We start from the raw sequence: 20,065 nt of genomic DNA on the forward strand, positions 1-20,065 counted from the left end.
AACTGAGAGTCTTATATTATCTCTAATTTATATTTTCTTACCTGTAGCTCTTGTACCCAACATTCGTCGATCATATATTCTCACTGAGCTATCAGAACAACCAACAGCAAGATAATATGGTATTGGTGGACAAATAGCTACAGATGTGGCAGCACGACGACAGTTAATTAAAATGTCCTAAAAAGATAAAATAACAGTAGTTACACAGAGCTATATATATTAGAAACGACACTATATTTAAAACATTTGCCCTTCAATTCGAAGAAAATAACCTTTCTCAGAAATCTTAATGCAGTCACATCATGACAATAAGGGGGGAAAACCCCGTGGTTTTCCTTTAATTTATTAACCAAGTTTCTAACACAAACTGTTTCTAACACACTCAAACCTATTTGAAACTAAAATTCATATACTCAGCAAATATTCCTCCTCAAAAGCTTAGGACTCTAAGGAAATTTTTTACTTTATTTTTTTGCTATACAACTCCAAAATTTCTAATAGTGAATTTTCTTATGAACTAATCAAAATAAAATATATTTGGAAATACTCACTAAACTTAATTATAAAGTAGAGACATAAAAAATAACAAATATTTGAGTAGTTTGAAATACATTCTGAATTAGAAAAAATAAAAATTTCCTAAATATAAGTCTAAAAACTAAGCAATTATGCTAACAGGCACAAGAAGATGGTAATTAATAATTCAAGACACCCATTATTTACATTATCACAGTTTAAGCTTTTTTTTTCCTAAACTGCCTACATTTTCTATATATGAATTAATAAAATGCCTACTAAATATTCCCATAATTTTTAGAAACCTAAAAAGCTCACACATCACCTATGTGATGTGTCACCAAGTCATTAACACCATTAAAAATGCCTGTTGTTACTGGAACCCTTGAGTAAGTAAACAGGGAGGTATAATCTGCCTTCCATCTATGATAAGTATTGACTTTTTTTGCGGGTATTCCTAATATTTCCATTGTTACTATCAAAATAAAACAAAAATATTTATTAGCTTATTTTTAAGTCTCACATTATCCTTAAATTATAAAACCTTTCTCCTTTTTGGTTCACACACAAATAATACACACACACAAACACACAAATTCTGTGAAAGAGAGGTTTTCCTATAATGTCATTATTCATCTTTGCAGAAATATTACAAAACATAGGAGCTATCACCCCAAAGATATATCTTAAGGCATCCCATTAATTCTATATTATTTTGTCTATGACTCCAGCTCCTCATTCTTCTCCGTATGGATGAATTTTTTAATTATATTCACCTTGTTTTATTTACTGAATTAACCTCAAAAGATTACTATTATATAGAATTCATTCACTGAATGCCTTTCATAATTCTAAGAGTTTCTATTAATTAAGAACTACTCCAGTTTCCAAGTTTATTTACACTATCTGCCCCTATTCACTTTTATACATGAATAAACTAATAATTTTATAATTTTCACTTATTATTATCCTTTCTTTCTTATTTTCACAGACCTTTTGTTTTGTGAAATACTATTTCAGTCCTACTACACTGTATACTAAAATATGATTCTAAAAGAATTTGTCATAATAGATTTTAGGGCCTAGGCTTTACTAAGAAACAAGTATACCAAACACTCCTACAAATGCTCCTAACAAACAACCTGATATTTTAAATTTATTTCTGCCTTCATTCAATACTTTCCTGTTTGTTTGTGTTTCTGTGTGTAACATGAAGATTGACTTAAATATGTACATTTAAAAGGTTTTCAATTTCTACTTTTTGTTTTCATTATCTTCTCTTTCAACTATATAAAATAATCTGCACCCTACACACAAACACAAAGCATGCTTACAATGGCAACTGGTTTAATTGGCAAACACTTAAACTGATTACTGATGATTCATTTTTTGGCAACTTTCAGGAAAAGAATTTAGCAATATTTTGTATTTCATTTACTACTTCAAATGATCTGAGAAAAAAGTTAATGTGCTCTACATAATGTATGATAAAGAACTTAAGGTGAGTTTTCTGGGATCAGCCAAAACTGTCTTCATGAGTAACTGATATATATTGATATCTTCAAGATTTTACAACTCTAGAGAATACACTGAACAATTTTTAAAATTTTCATAAATGTATTTCAGATGTACAATTAAAATATATATCTACTAACCTCATTAACATTTTAATTTAAAATATTGTGATATGTTTTTTATTTTAGCAAATCAAAATTTATGAAATATACTCCAGATCTCATAACACAGATAACTTACTGTCAAATTTTAACTTTATTTCTGCATCAACTGTACAAAAATTTGACTCTTACATCTTTGCAGTCTTCTTTTGTGCAGCTAGTTTTGATGCGAGTATCAAACCACCTAACAGTTCCATCTTCACCACAAGAGAGAAAAGTATAAGGATCATTTGGTACAGTCATAATCTGAAAATGAAAAACATAAGTACAGTTAATCTTAATGAATATTTAAACAGATGGCTTTAAAACTATTGCTACTGCGTAATACAAAAGATTAAGGTGAAAGAAACTAAGAACGATGTTTTATTTATGACTTACCTATACTCTGATTCAAAACAGTACTCGACAAACATGCCAAAAGGAAAGGAAAGGAAAGGGGAAAGGAAAGGAAAAAGAATAAAAGAAAAAGAAAACTCAAGAAATAATTGGATTAATACATTTCATTACTTTGAAGTTTGGAATTAATATAACTTCAGACAGAAAATCTTTTAAATTATAAACTGTAAACACCACTGAAATGAAAGAATCCCCCCTAGGTAGCTTTTTCATATTATTTAAAACAGAATTTTTATGTTTTCTGTATGTGAATTTACAGGTGAATTATAGATATGTTGCAAAATTTTCCTCTCTAGTAGTGTTTAAAGAAAACTGTAGAAAGCTGAAGTGCTTTTAAGAAGATAAATTAACCTTTCAAAAAATTTTTTAGCAAGCTTATGCTACCAAGACTAAATATGGACATGTCCTTTGCTTCTACTAAATCAATTTTGCAATCGAGTAAAAGACTTCAGTTCTGGAAAAAAAAAAAAAAAAAAAAGGCAAATAGTTACACTCAACATAAGAACACACTTCAAAGAAGACAATTTTGACATATTTCGTATTTGTGAAATGTAATTAGTAGTTCCATCCAACCAAAACAGCAGTACTAAACTAACTGTGTATATATATTTCATCAATAAGTATTTATGCACTTTTTTCTTGACTCAGCTTTGATGACTTAATTATTTCATATTTAAAATGTTTTTATTTATTAAAGTAAAAAAGTTACTTTTCAGTTCGTATAATACTGCCTAGAGATGAAATTATTGGGAGTACATATTCCCTAAGGACATTTATTTAGCAAACCACAATAATTCACTTCTTCATTCTAATTAATTAATGAACAACTGAGTTACACTCATCACTCTGCTATGAAATATGAAATAAATGAAATCATTAAAACAAATTTCTAATTATTACAATTAATGTTTTAATTATGTTTTATGATATATTAAAGAAATCTGTATTATTTTAAAACCCTTCCTAACAAATTAACCAACCTCAACAAGTAGAGGAGAGGTAAGGAAGCTGGAGAGAAAGTATTTTCTGCAATGGCTGAATAAATTGGACCTCGGAAAACCTGCTCTACTATAAGGGCAACAATAACACTAGCAAAAATTGTAAAACTCAACTTCTGTGTAACTCTGGAAATGAACTGAAGGCTTGGAATAAGCGAAGGAACATTTATTTTAAAAATAAATAAATAAAAGCAAGCTTAACCTCAGAAAAACAGAGATGTCTGAGGCATTTTAACCTGTTTTATTGCCATCCTTTCTCCCCAGCTATGTGGTAGACTTGAAATGAACAGCCAAACTATGGTAATTGTGAAAATGAACAGCTTAGCAACCACCGTAAAGAACAGAAAGATTTGGAGAGGCCCCTCCCCTCAACCCTGCAAAAAAGCCTGATTCTCTAGAGAGAACTGTCACTATTTCACCTTGTCTGGAAGATTCCTGGAAAACTTCCATTCTGAAGATTTGTATTCATGTGGACTGATTCAGAGCACACACTATGCTAACAGCCCTAATCATGGCTTGCTTGCCAAAAATAATCAGCGGCAACTGTTAACACTGCAGCTGTCTGAGAAAGAACACCAGGTAGGAAAACCAAGATCTTGACAAAAAAAACTTAAAAAAAAAATGGGGAATTAAGTGTCCACAGGGGAATTTGAAAAGCTCCAACATATTCCTAAGACTCAAGAAGAACATGCTCATGTGTAGGAATGTGGGCAAGCCTAGGAAACACCTAACAAGACTTAATCTCTCACCTCTGATTAGCTTTTAGGATCTGTGCAAGCAGGAAGTGATGGCTAAGATAGAGATAAACTACTGGAGTATTGAAGGCATACCCAAATACACACACAGAACCCTTCAACAAAGGCTGGGAGACTTATGGATCACAGCATTTTAGGAAATATCTAATCATTAGCTGAACATTAAGGTAGCCTAGCAGAGACTTAAATTAACATAAATGTCCATTTTTCAACAAAAAATTTTGAGATACACAAAGGATTAAGTATGGCCTGGAAACAGGAAAATAAGCAGTTAAAAGGAACTGTCCCTGAAGAAGCACAAATGTTGAACTTATTAGACAAGGACTATTTAAATCAGTTATTTTAAATCTGTTCAAAGATAAAGGAAACCATGTCTAAAGACTTAAAGGAAAGCATGAGAATGACACCTCACCAAATGGAGAATATCAAAATGGAGACAGACATTTTTTGAAAGAACCAAATTGAAATTCAGTACTGGAATGAACTAAAATGAAAAGTTTACCAAAGGGATTCAATAGCAGATCTGAACCAGTAAAGGAAGAATCAGAAAACTTAAAGATTAGGTCAATTGAAAATCTCAAGTCTGAGAAACAGAAAGAAAAAGGAATGAAGAGAAATGAAACAAACAAAAGATTCAGAAACCTGCAGGACACCATGAAGCACACAATATACACAAAATAGGAACATTAAAAGGAGATAAAGGGGCAGAAAGAATATTTGAAGAAATAATTGGCAAAACCTTCCCAGACTTGATGAAAAATATTAATCTATCACCAAGAAGCTTGATGACTCCAAGTAAGATAAACTAAAGAGATCCAAACCTGGACACATCATAGTCAAACTGTCAAAGGACCAAAGAGACGATCTTGAAAGCTGCAAGAGAAAGCAGCTCAACATGTGTAAGAAATTCTACAGATTTCTCAAAAAGCTCTATGGAGACCAGAAGACAGTGGATGATATACTTAAAGTACTGAAAGAAAAATACTGTCAAGAATTCTATATACATAAAAACTATCCTTCAAAAAAAAAAAGATGGAAAAAGGAAGACATTTCCAAATAAACAAAAATTGAAGATAATTTGGCACTAGCAGACTCAAGCTACAAGAATACTAAATGGAGTCCTTTGGGATTGAAATCAAAGGACATCAGGCAGTAACAGAAATAAAGAGCACTGGTAAATGTAAACCATATATTTAAACAGTAAACATTGTAAATGTATATTTGTTTGTAACTCTTTTCTTCTTCCATCTGATTTAAAGGATGTGTCGGTTTGAAACTGTTATGTACCCCAGGAAAGCCATGTTCTTTTAATTCAATCTTGTAGGTACAGACTTATTGTGGGTGGGAACTTTTAATTAGATTATTTCCATGGAGGTATAATCCTGCTCATTCTATGTGGGTCTTAATTCTTTTACTGGAGTCCTTAAGAGAGCTGAGAGAGAGAGAGAAAGAGCCCAGAGCTAACACAGACCCAGACACTTGGAGATGTAGACAGAAAGATATTTGGAGAGAAGATAAGGGATAAAATCCAGAATTTGCCCCAGAGAAGTTAAGAGAAGATCCCCAAACACACGTAGAGAAACGCCCCAGGAGAAACAAACGAGGACACACAGGAGCTGAGAGAGAGAAGCTAAGACAGAAGCTCAGAGACATTTTGGAGAAAGCCATGAAATCAAAAACTAAACTTGGGAGAGGCCCAGCAGATTCCAGCCATGTGCCTTCCCATGTGACAGAGGAGCCCCATATGCTATCAGCCTTTCCTCAGAAGAGGTACCTACCTCTTGATGCCTTAATTTGGACATTGTCATGGCCTTAAAACTTTAAATTTGCAACCTAATAAATCCCCATTGAAAAAGTCAATCCATTTCTGGTATATTGCATTTTAGCAGCTTTAGCAAACTGGAACAAAGGATAATGGCAGAAAGCAATACTTAGAAAACAATATTTAAGGACTCTTAATGTAAAGATATAGTTTATATGACAATAATAGCAGAAAAAAATGGTGAAGACAAGGAGGTATCCCAGAGCAAAGGTTTTGTATATGCCTAATTAAGTTGCAATGAACTCTATACTACTTTATGATAAGATGCCCAATTGCAATGTCTATGGCAACCAATATGAAGATCTCTCAGAAAAACATAGTAAAAGAAATAGGAAGGGAATTAAAATAGCATACTAGAAAATATCTAAGACAAAAGAAGGCAGTAATGTAGGAATGAAGAAACAGAATGACATAGGAAACTGTGCCAGTTTGGATGTATTATGCACCCCAAAACACCACGTTCTTTGATGCAATCTTGTGGGGGCAAATGCATCAGTGTTGATTAGATTGCAATTCTTTGATCAAGTGTTTCCATGGAGATGTAATCACCTGTGAGTGAAACGTTTGATTGGATAGTTTCCATGGAGGTGTTACCCTACCCATTCAGGGTGTGTGTTAATTGGATGACTGAAGTACTTTAAAAAGAGTCACACAGGCCCAGATGCAGAGCAGGTGTGAGTGACATTCTGGAAAGCAAATGAGAGTTACACTTTGAAGTGAAGCTGCAGCTAAGAGAGGACAAAATGCCCCAAGAGCAACACTTTGGGGAATGCTATTTTGAAATGCAACTTGGTAGCAAGCAGATGCCAGCCACGTACATTCCCAGCTAACAGAGGTTTTCTGGACGCCAATGGCCTTTCTCCAGTGAAGGCAGCCTTTGCTGATGCCTTACTTTGGACACTTTATGGCCTTAAGACTGTAACTTTGTAACCAAATAAAACCCCTTTGTAAAAGCCAATCCATTTCTGGTGTTTTGAAAAAGGGCAGCATTAGCAAACCGGAACAGACACATACAAAACAAATTGCAAAACAGCAGATGTAAATCCTACATGATCAGTAACTTCATTAAATATAAGTGGTCTGGACTTAGTAAAAATTAAAATTCTTGTGTTTCAAAATATACCATCAAAAAATAAAAAAACAATCCCACAGAATTGGAAAATGCTTGAAATATGACAAGGGTCTAGTATGGCGAATATATAAAATACTCTTACAACTCAATAATAAAAACACAAATAATCCAATTTAAAAATAGGAAAGCAATTTCAATAGGCATTTCACCAAGAAGATATACGAATGGCCAATAAGGATGTAAGAAGATGAAGAACATCATTATTCACTAAGGGAATAGAAATGAAAACCAAAATGAGATACAATATCAGACCCACTACAATTGACAAAATAAAAAAAAAAAAACAGACATTGAAAAAGTATTGGCAAACATGGGAGAACTGAAAGTGGAACCCTCACATACACTGGGGCAGCCACATTGATAAAGTTTGCAAGTTCCTCAAAAAGTTAAACGTAGTTACCATATGACCCAGCAATTCCACTCCTAGGTTTATACTCAGAAGAACTGAAAGTATATCTGCACAAAAACTTTTACATAAATGTTCACAGAAGCATTATTTATTTTCATAGTAGCATTATTTATTACAGCCAAGAAAGTGGAAGCAACCCAAATGACCATCAACTGGTGAATGAATAAACAAAATCTGATATACGCATATATTACGCAGATTAAAAAAAAAATTAAATCCCTATGATGACATGGATGAGCCTTGAAAACATTATGCTAAATAAAAGAAACCAGACACAAAAGGTGAAATATTACATGATTCCATTTATATTAAAAGTCCAAAATAGGCAAATCCATGGAGACAGAAAGTAGATTAGTAGTTATGAAAGGCTCAGGGTCAGGAGAGGAGAGAATGTTGACAGGTATAGAGTTTCTTCTTGAGCAGAGGAAATATTCTAGAATTAGATATTAGTGATAACTACAGAACCTTGTGAATATACCAACAACCAATGAATTATACAACTTAAAAGGACAAATTTGATGGTGTGTGAATTTTATCAAAACAAAAAAATAAATAAGATTTTTTAAAACATATATGGATCCAACACTTATCAAAGGGAAGATTGGCAAAATGGATAAAGTATGAGATACAACTGCATGCTGTTTATATAAGACACACTTTTTAATTTCAAGGAAACAAATAGGTTGAAAGTAAAAGGATGAAAAAATTATATACCCCAAATAAAAGAATCAAAAACTAAACTACCCCAAGAATCGTTCTCAAATGCTAAAGCCAGTGATAAACATAAAAACAACAGAAGACTACTTGCAGAAACAAGTAGAGCAACAACAATAAAGAAGTGAAAGGGGGAAAAAAAAGCACCCAGTGTTCTTTTTTACTTTAATTGTTCTTTTTCACCTTTATTCTTATTACTTTGGTGTGTGTGGTAACGAAAATGTTCAAAAATTAATTTTGATGATGGACGCAGAACTATATGATGGTACCGTGAAGAACTGATTGTACGCTTTGTATGACTGCATGATATGTGAATATCTCTCGATAAAATTAATCAAAAAAAAGAATTAAACATATAAACAGATGCTTATATATATAAACATCAGAATTTGTAAAAAAAAAAAAAAAATTACTTCCTAAATACATGCTTTGGGCTAGTTGCAAAGACTATGGTAATAGCACTTCCAACAATAGTGACAAAGATCTTTAAAAAATGGTCCTGAATATGCCCAAAGAGCGAAAGGAAAACATGGACAAGAACTAAATGGAATCAGGAAAATAATACATGAACACAAAGAGAATATCAACCTGGAGATATTCATGAAAAAGGAAACCAAAAACCTACAGACATATTAAGAGGAAAAAAGAAAATTGAAATTATTCAAACTAAAGAGCAAAAACAGAACAAAGAAAAGTAAACGGAGCACAGAGACCAGTGGGACACCATCAAGTGGACCAAAACACACAATGTGGGAGTCCCAGAGAAAGGGGTAGAAAAAATACTTGAAGAAATAATGACTGAAAAATTCCTACATTAAATGAAAGATATGAATATACACATACAAGCAGCTCAAAGAACTCCAAACAGTATTAATCAAATAGATCCAAACCAGGACATTTTATAATCAAGCTGTCAAATACAAGATAAAGAAAGAATTCCTTAAGCCTCCAGAGAGAAACAACATATTATGTACACAGGAGCCATACGATCAAGTGTTGATTTTTGTACTGGAAAACATGCAGGCAAGAAGATCTATTTAAAGGGCTGAAAGGAAAACATTGACAACAAAGATTTCTATATCCAGCAAATTTGTCTTTCAGCAACTTAAGGAGAGATTAAAATATTTCCAGATAAACAACAGCTCAGAAAGTTCATCACCACTACACAGACCCTACAAAAATGCTGAAGGGTGTTCTTCAGGTGGAAAGGAAAGAACCCCAGACAACACAATAGTGCCACATGAAGAAATAAAGAGCTCCAGTAAAAGTAACAGCATGGGTAAATATAAATGCCAATACTATTGTATTTTTGGTTTGTAACTCTACATTTAACATCTTACAGATATAAAATTAAAAAGCACAAAAAGTTATAATAAATCAAAGGTTTTTGACTCAAAATGTATGAATACGTAATTTGTAACAAAAACTATATAAAGTTGGGGGGAGGACAAAGAGGTATAGGAATATAGTTTCTCTATACGGTGCTACTGGAGTATCAAAAGTATCAAAGCAAACAAGATTTTTATAGATTTAGGATAATAAAATTAAACCCCATAGTAAGAACAAAGAAAATATCTCAAAATACCCGCAGAATAAAAAGGAAGGAATTCTAAAGGGTTCACTACAAAAGATCATATAAATACAAAAACAAAACAAAAACAAACAGCTATAATGGAGGAATTAAAGGACAAAAAAGGCATAAGACTTTAAAAAAAAAAACAGTAAATGGCAGAGGAAATTACTGCATCATCAACAGTTAATTTAACAGTAAATGGGTAGAAGGTGGGGCAAGATGGCGGGGTGGTGAGGTGTAGGTTTTAGTTACTCCTCCAGGGCAGTAGGTAGAAAGCCAGGAACTGCGTAGACTGAACACCGCAGAGCAATTTGACTTTGGGCATACTTCATACAACACTCATGAACGCGTGGAACAGCTGAGGTCAGCAAAATCTGTAACTTTTCTCGGCCAGGGGACATGTGCCCCTCCCTTCCAGGCTTCCATGGGAGGAGGGGCCATCAGTGCTGGGCATGAAGAGGGAGAACTGCAGTTGTGGCTCTTATCGGAAACTCATTCTACTGATCCAAACTCCAAACAGAGACAGACCGAAACCAGACACCAGAGAATCCAGGAGCAGCCAGCCTGGCAGAGAGGAGATAGGGATAACAAAAACAGCACGGAAATCCCAAAAACAAAAGCGGAGACTTTTTGGAGTTCTGGTGAACACAGAACCGGGAAAGGCAGAGCTCAGGCAGTCAAGCTCATACGCAAATCCAGAAGAGTTTCTTTGTCTGAAAAGTTGGTTTCTCTGCTCCCTGGATTGACCTTAATGGCCCTAATCTCTTTGTCTCTTAGCATTTCAATAGCCCATTAGGTCTGCAAGGAGGGCCCTTCCTTTTTTTTCTTATCTTTTTCTCTTTTCCTGAAACAACTACTCTAAGAAGCCCATTACAGAAAGCCTCAAAGACTTGAAATTTGGGCCCAGACAAGAGCAGAGCTAAGAGAGCTCTGAGACACAAGGCAATAAGTCCATTGGCTGAGAAAATCGACTAAACACCACAACTTCCCAAAAAAAGGGGGTCGTCCCCCTACAGCCATCTTCCCGGTGAGCAAGGAACACTCCTGCCACGCACCAGCTTCACAGCCCAGAGCTACCCCAGACAACCCAGTGTGACAAGAAGTGTTTCCAACAACACACGCACACACCACAAAATGAATCGTGGACATTAGCCTTTCCCACACCCTCAGCTGGTTGTCCCAGAGTTGGGAAGGCAGAGCTGTGTGAATTAACATGCCCCATTCAGCCACCCTTTCAGCAGACTGGGAAAGGCCCTACACAGCCCTGCAGACCAGAACCGCCCTGGGGGGACGGCACTCACTTGTGCCACAGCACAGTCATCCCTGAACAGAGGACCTGGGGGTGCACGGCTTGGAAGAGAGACACTCTCGCTAGTCCCAGGGGCCATACACAAATACCAAGGACTTGTGGGTCAGCGGCAGAGACAAACTGTGCTGGGACTGAACTGAAGGATTACACTATTGCTGGAGCAGCTTTAAATCTCCAGGAATACCAGGGAGATTTGATTGTTAGAGCCGCATCCCCTTCCCTGACCGCTCAGACACATGCCCCATATACAGGGCAGGCAACACCAACTACACACGCAAGCTTGGTGCACCAGCTGGACCCCACACGAATCACACCCCCACCCACCACAAAGACAAAGTGCGGGAGAACTGGCTTGAGGGGAATAGGTGGCTCGAGGATGCCACCTGCTGGTTAGTTAGAGAAACTGTTCTCCACAAAGCTGTAGATCTGACAAATCAGAGATAAGAGTTTTAATCTGTCTACAAACCCTAAAAGAAACCTATCAAGGTAAGCAAATGCCAAGAGGACAAAAACAACAGAAAATATTACACCATATGAAAAAAACAGATGACATGGATAACCCAAGCACAAGCACTCAAATGAAAAGACCAGAGGAGACACAGAACTTGGAGCAATTAATCAAAGAACTAAAGATGAACAATGAGACCATGGCACAGGATATAAAGGACATGAAGGAGACCCTAGAAGAGCATAAAGAAGAAATTGCAAGAGTAAATAAAAAAATAGACGATCTGATAGAAATAAAAGGAACTTCTGACCAAATTAAAAAGATTCTGGATATTCATAGTACAAGATTAGAGGAAGATGAACAGCAAATCAGTGACCTGGAGGAAAATGAAAGAACAAAAGAAAGAATGGGGAAAAAAATCGAAAAAATCAAAACGGACCTCAGGGATTTGACAGATTATATAAAACGTCCAAATACAAGACTCATTGGTGTTCCAGAAGGGGAAGAGAAGGGTAAAGGTCTAGAAAGAGTATTCAAAGAAATTGTTGGGAAAAACTTCCCAAATCTTCCAAACACCATAAATACACAAATCATAAATGCCCAGCAAACTCCAAATAGAATAAAGCCAAATAAACGTACTCCGAGACATATTCTGATCACACTGTCAAATATAGAAGAGAAGGAGCAAGTTCTGAGAGCATCAAGAGAAAAGCAATTCACCACATACAAAGGAAACAGCATAAGATTAAGTACTGACTACTCAGCAGCCACCATGGAGGCGAGAAGGCAGTGACATGACATATTTAAAATTCTCAGAGAGAAAAATTGCCAACCAGGAATTCTTTATCCAGCAAAGCTCTCCTTCAAATTTGAGGGAGAGCTTAAATTCTTCACAGACAAACAAATGCTGAGAGAATTTGCTAACAAGAGACCCACCCTACTGGAGATACTAAAGGGAGCCCTACAGAAAGAGAAACAAAGAAAGAAGAGAGAGAGATGGAGAAAGGTTCAGTATTAAAGAGATTCAGTATGGGTATGTTAAAGGACATTAAGAGAGAGAGAGAGAAAAATATATCTGACAAATATAAACCAAAGGATACGATGGCTGATGCAAGAAATCCTTCACAGTAATAACATTGAATATAAATGGATTAAACTCCCCAGTTAAAAGATATAGATTGGCAGAATGGATCAAAAACAATGAACCATCAGTATGTTGCATACAAGAGACTCATCTCAGACACAGGGACACAAAGAAACTGAAAGTGAAAGGATGGAAAAAAATATTTCAAGCAAGCTACAGCCAAAAGAAAGCAGGAGTAGCAATATTAATCTCAGATAAAAGAAACTTTAATGCAAGGATGTTATGGGAGACAAAGAAGGCCACAACATACTAATAAAAGGGATAATTCAACAAGAAGAAATGACAATCAAAATGTTCATGCACCCAATCAAGGTGCCACAAAATACATGAGACAAACACTAGCAAAACTAAAAGAAGCAATTGATGTTTCCACAATAATTGTGGGAGATTTCAACACATTACTCTCTCCTACAGATAGATCAACCAGACAGAAGACCAATAAGGAAAGTGAAAACCTAAACAATCTGATAAATGAATTGGATTTAACAGACATATACAGAACATTATATCCCAAATCACCAGGATACACATTCTTCTCTAGTGCTCACACATTCTTCTCTAGTGCTCACAGATCTATTTCTCCAGAATAGATCATATACTGAGACATAAAACAGGCCTCAATAAATTTAAAAAAATTGAAATTATTCAAAGCACATTCTCGGACCACAATGCAATACAATTAGAAGTCAATAACCATCAGAGACTTAGAAAATTCACAAATACTTGAAGGTTAAACAACACACTCCTAAACAATCCGTGGGTTAAAGAAGAAATAGCAAGAGAAATTGCTAAATATATAGAGATGAATGAAAATGAAAACACAACATACCAAAATCTATGGGATGCAGCAAACGCGGTACGGAGGGGGAAATTTACAGCACTAAACATATATATTATAAAGGAAGAAAGAGCCAAAATCAAAGAACTAATAGATCAACTGAAGAAGCCAGAAAATGAACAGAAAACCAATCCTAAACCAAGTAAAAGAAAAGAAATAACAAGGATTAAAGCAGAAATAAATGACATAGAGAACCAAAAAAAAAAGAGAGGATAAATAACACTAAAACTTGGTTCTTTGAGAAGATCAACAAGATTGACAAGCCCCTAGCTAGACTGACAAAACCAAAAAGAGAGAAAGACCCATATAAACAAAATAATGAATGAGAAAGGTAACATTACTGAGGATCCCGAAGAAATTTAAAAAATTATAAAGGGATACTATGAACAACTGTATACAGGCAAACTGGATAAGGTAGACGAAATGGACAATTTCCTGGAAACATATGAACAACCTAGACTGACCAGAGAACAAGCAGAAGACTTCTGTTTCAATCACAAGCAAAGAGATCCAATCAGTCATCAAAAAGCTTCCCACAAATAAACGCCCAGGGCCAGATGGCTTCAAAGGGGAATTCTAACAAACTTTCCAAAAAGAACTGACACCAATCTTACTTAAACTCTTTCAAAACATCGAAAAAAATGGAACACTACCTAACTCATTCCATGAAGCTAACATCAATCTAATACCAAAACCAGGCAAAGATGCCACAAAAAAACGAAAACTATAGGCCTATCTCCCTAACAAATATACATGCAAAAATTCTCAACAAAATACTTGCAAACTGCATCCAAAGAAACATTAAAAAAATCATACACCATGACCAAGTGGGGTTCATTCCAGGCATGCAAGGATGGTGCAACATAAGAAAATCAATCAATGTTTTACAACATATTAACAAGTCAAAAGGGAAAAATCAATTGATCATCTCAATAGATGCTGAAAAAGCACTCGATAAAATTCAACATCCCTTTTTGATAAAAACACTTCAAAAGGCAGGAATTGAACGAAACTTCCTTAATTCGATAAAGGGCATATATGAAAAACCCACAGCCAGCATAGTACTCAATGGTGAGAGACTGAAAGCCTTCCCTCTAAGATCAGGAACAAGACAAGGAAGCCCGCTGTCACCACTGTCATTCAACATTGTGCTGGAAGTGCTACACAGGGCAATCCGGAAAGATACAGAAATAAAAGGCATCCAAATTGGAAAGGAAGAAGTAAAACTGTCATTGTTTGCAGATGATATGATCTTATATCTAGAAAACCCCGAAAAATTGACGATACAGCTGCTAGAGCTAACAAACCAATTTAGCAAAGTAGCAGGATACTAGACTAATGCACGTAAGTCAGTAATGTCTCTATATGCTAGAAATGAACAAACTGAAGAGACACTCAAGAAAAAGATACCATTTTCAATAGCAAATGAAAAAATCAAGTAAGTAGGAATAAACTTAACCAAAGATGTAAAAGACCTATACATAGAAAACTACATAACTCTACTAAAAGAAATAGAAGGGGACCTTAAAAGATGGAAAAATATTCCATGTTCATGGATTGGAAGGATAAATGTCAATAAAATGTCAATTCTACCCAAACTAATCTACAGATTGAGTGCAATCCCAATCGAAGTTCCAACAACGTACTTTGCAGACTTGGAAAAGCTAGTAATCAAATTTATTTGGAAAGGGAAGATGCCTCGAATTGCTAAAGACACTCTAAAAAAGAAAAACAAAGTGGAAGGACTTACACTCCCTGACTTTGAAGTTTATTATAAAGCCACAGTTGTCGGGGGCAAGATGGCAGACTGGTGAGCTGTATGTTTTAGTTACTCCTCCAGGAAAGTAGGTAGAAAGCCAGGAATTGCGTGGACTGGACACCACAGAGCAATCTGACTTTGGGCATACTTCATACAACACTCATGAAAACGTGGAACTGCTGAGATCAGCGAAATCTGTAAGTTTTTGCGGCCAGGGGACCCGCGCTCCTCCCTGCCAGGCTCAGTCCCTGGGGAGGAGGGGCTGTCAGCTCCAGGAAGGAGAAGGGAGAACTGCAGTGGCAGCCCTTATCGGAAACTCATTCTACTGATTCAAACTCCAACCATAGATAGACGGAGACCAGACACCAGAGAATCTGAGAGCAGCCAGCCCAGCAGAGAGGAGACAGGCATAGGAAAAAAACAACACGAAAAACTCCAAAATAAAAGCGGAGGATTTTTGGAGTTCTGGTGAACATAGAAAGAGGAAGGGCCCTGAGGCGCATATGCAAATCCTGAAGAAAAGCTGATCTCTCTGCCCTGTGGACCTTTCCTTAATGGCCCTGGTTGCTCTGTCTCTTAGCATTTCAATAACCCATTAGATCTCTGAGGAGGGCCCGTTTTTTTTTTTTTTTTTTAATCCTTTTTTCTTTTTCTAAAACAATTACTCTAAGAAGCCCAATACAGAAAGCTTCAAAGACTTGCTATTTGGGCAGGTCAAGTCAAGAGCAGAACTAGGAGAGCTCTGAGACAAAACGCAATAATCCAGTGGCTGAGAAAATTCACTAAACAACACAACTTCCCAAGAAAAGGGGGGTGTCCACTCACAGCCATCATCCTGGTGGACAGGAAACACTCCTGCCCAACGCCAGCCCCATAGCCCAGAACTGCCCCAGACAACCCAGTGTGACGGAAGTGCTTCAAATAACAGGAACACACCACAAAACTGGGCGTGGACATTAGCCTTCCCTGCAACCTCAGCTGACTGTCCCAGAGTTGGGAAGGTACAGCAGTGTGAATTAACAAAGCCCCATTCAGCCACCATTTCAGCAGACTGGGAGCCTCCCTACACAGCCCAGCAGCCCAGAACTGCCCTGGGGGGACGGCACTCACCTGTGACATAGCACAGTCATCCCTCAACAGAGGACCCGGGGTGCACGGCCTGGAAGAGGGGCCCACTTTCAAGTCTCAGGAGCCATACGCCAATACCAAGGACTTGTGGGTCAGTGGCAGAGACAAACTGTGGCAGGACTGAACTGAAGGATTAGACTATTGCAGCAGCTTTAAAACTCTAGGATCACCAGGGAGATTTGATTGTTAGAGCCACCCCCCACTCCCTGACTGCCCAGAAACACACCCCATATACAGGGCAGGCAACACCAACTACACACGCAAGCTTGGTACACCAATTGGAACCCACAAGACTCACTCCCCCACTCACCAAAAAGGCTAAGCAGGGGAGAACTGGCTTGTGGAGAACAGGTGGCTCGTGGACGCCACCTGCTGGTTAGTTAGAGAAAGTGTACTCCATGAAGCTGTAGATCTGATAAATTAGAGATAAGGACTTAAATTGGTCTACAAATCCTAAAAGAACCCTATCAAGTTCAGCAAATGCCACGAGGCCAAAAACAACAGAAAATTATAAAGCATATGAAAAAACCAGACGATATGGATAACCCAAGCCCAAGCACCCAAATCAAAAGACCAGAAGAGACACAGCACCTAGAGCAGCTACTCAAAGAACTAAAGATGAACAATGAGACCCTAGTACGGGAGATAAAGGAAATCAAGAAGACCCTAGAAGAGCATAAAGAAGACACTGCAAGACTAAATAAAAAAATGGATGATCTTATGGAAATTAAAGAAACTGTTGACCAAATTAAAAACATTCTGGACACTCATAGTACAAGACTAGAGGAAGATGAACAACGAATCAGTGACCTCGAAGATGACAGAATGGAAAATGAAAGCATAAAAGAAAGAATGGGGAAAAAAATTGAAAAAATCGAAATGGACCTCAGGGATATGATAGATAATATGAAACGTCCACATATAAGACTCATTGGTGTCCCAGAAGGGGAAGAAAAGGGTAAAGGTCTAGGAAGAGTATTCAAAGAAATTGTTGGGGAAAACTTCCCAAATCTTCTAAACAACATAAATACACAAATCATAAATGCTCAGCGAACTCCAAATAGAATGAATCCAAATAAACCCACTCCGAGACATATACTGATCACACTATCAAACACAGAAGAGAAGGAGCAAGTTCTGAAAGCAGCAAGAGAAAAGCAATTCACCACATACAAAGGAAACAGCATAAGACTAAGTAGTGACTACTCAGCAGCCACCATGGAGGCGAGAAGGCAGTGGCACGATATATTTAAAATTCTGAGTGAGAAAAATTTCCAGCCAAGAATACTTTATCCAGCAAAGCTCTCCTTCAAATTTGAGGGAGAGCTTAAATTTTTCACAGACAAACAAATGCTGAGAGAATTTGCTAACAAGAGACCTGCCCTACTGGAGATACTCAAGGGAGCCCTACAGACAGAGAAACAAAGAAAGGACAGAGAGACTTGGAGAAAGGTTCAGTACTAAAGAGATTCGGTATGGGTACAATAAAGGATATTAATAGACAGAGGGGAAAAATATGACAAACATAAACCAAAGGATAAGATGGCTGATTCAAGAAATGCTTTCACGATTATAACGTTGAATGTAAATGGATTAAACAGCCCAATTAAAAGATATAGATTCGCAGAATGGATCAAAAAAAATGAACCATCAATATGTTGCATACAAGAGACTCATCTTAGACACAGGGACACAAAGAAACTGAAAGTGAAAGGATGGAAAAAAATATTTCATGCAAGCTATAGCCAAAAGAAAGCAGGTGTAGCAATATTAATCTCAGATAAAATAGACTTCAAATGCAAGGATGTTTTGAGAGACAAAGAAGGTCACTACATACTAATAAAAGGGGCAATTCAGCAAGAAGAAATAACAATCGTAAATGTCTATGCACCCAACCAAGGTGCCACAAAATACATGAGAGAAACACTGGCAAAACTAAAGGAAGCAATTGATGTTTCCACAATAATTGTGGGAGACTTCAACGCATCACTCTCTCCTATAGATAGATCAACCAGACAGAAGACCAATAAGGAAACTGAAAACCTAAACAATCTGATAAATGAATTAGATTTAACAGACATATACAGGACATTACATCCCAAATCACCAGGATACACATACTTTTCTAGTGCTCATGGAACTTTCTCCAGAATAGATCATATGCTGGGACATAAAACAAGCCTCAATAAATTTAAAAAGATTGAAATTATTCAAAGCACATTCTCTGACCACAATGGAATACAATTAGAAGTCAATAACCATCAGAGACTTAGAAAATTCACAAATACCTGGAGGTTAAACAACACACTCCTAAACAATCAGTGGGTTAAAGAAGAAATAGCAAGAGAAATTGCTAAATATATACAGACGAATGAAGATGAGCACAACATACCAAAACCTATGGGATGCAGCAAAAGCAGTGGTAAGGGGGAAATTTATAGCACTAAACGCATATATTAAAAAGGAAGAAAGAGCCAAAATCAAAGAACTAATGGATCAACTGAAGAAGCTAGAAAATGAACAGCAAACCAATCCTAAACCAAGTACAAGAAAAGAAATAACAAGGATTAAAGCAGAAATAAATGACATAGAGAACAAAAAAACAATAGAGAGGATAAATATCACCAAAAGTTGGTTCTTTGAGAAGATCAACAAGATTGACAAGCCCCTAGTTAGACTGACAAAATCAAAAAGAGAGAAGACCCATATAAACAAAATAATGAATGAAAAAGGTGACATGACTGCAGATCCTGAAGAAATTAAAAAAATTATAAGAGGATACTATGAACAACTGTATGGCAACAAACTGGATAATGTAGAGGAAATGGACAATTTCCTGGAAACATATGAACAACCTAGACTGACCAGAGAAGAAATAGAAGACCTCAACCAACCCATCACAAGCAAAGAGATCCAATCAGTCATCAAAAATCTTTCCACAAATAAATGCCCAGGGCCAGATGGCTTCACAGGGGAATTCTACCAAACTTTCCAGAAAGAACTGACACCAATCTTACTCAAACTCTTTCAAAACATTGAAGAAAATGGAACACTACCTAACTCATTTTATGAAGCTAACATCAATCTAATACCAAAACCAGGCAAAGATGTTACAAAAAAGGAAAACTACCGGCCAATCTCCCTAATGAATATAGATGCAAAAATCCTCAACAAAATACTTGCAAATCGAATCCAAAGACACATTAAAAAAATCATACACCATGACCAAGTGGGGTTTATTCCAGGCATGCAAGGATGGTTCAACATAAGAAAATCAATCAATGTATTACAACACATTAACAAGTCAAAAGGGAAAAATCAATTGATCATCTCAGTAGATGCTGAAAAAGCATTTGACAAAATCCAACATCCCTTTTTGATAAAAACACTTCAAAAGGTAAGAATTGAAGGAAACTACCTCAACACGATAAAGAGCATATATGAAAAA

The 20,065-nt window shown here is 36.3% G+C and overlaps 1 protein-coding gene across 6 annotated transcripts in view; it reads right to left on the bottom strand.

Annotated features, from left to right (window-relative positions):
• DCAF6 (DDB1 and CUL4 associated factor 6) overlaps positions 1-20,065 on the bottom strand; it is a 201,023-nt gene that overhangs the window by 88,333 nt on the left and 92,625 nt on the right. For all 6 annotated transcript variants that reach the window (XR_005215172.1, XM_037825416.1, XM_037825415.1 and 3 more), the window contains exons 5-6: positions 2,325-2,438; positions 42-177 (exon numbers count right to left, since the gene is read on the bottom strand). Coding sequence is in view for 5 of the 6 variants with exons in the window: in XM_037825416.1 (XP_037681344.1) it covers positions 42-177; positions 2,325-2,438 (250 nt within the window). In the remaining variant the exon portion in view is untranslated. The remainder of the gene's footprint in view (positions 1-41; positions 178-2,324; positions 2,439-20,065) is intronic.

Source organism: Choloepus didactylus, chromosome 2 (assembly GCF_015220235.1).
Source record: "Choloepus didactylus isolate mChoDid1 chromosome 2, mChoDid1.pri, whole genome shotgun sequence".
Classification (NCBI taxonomy): domain Eukaryota; kingdom Metazoa; phylum Chordata; class Mammalia; order Pilosa; family Megalonychidae; genus Choloepus; species Choloepus didactylus.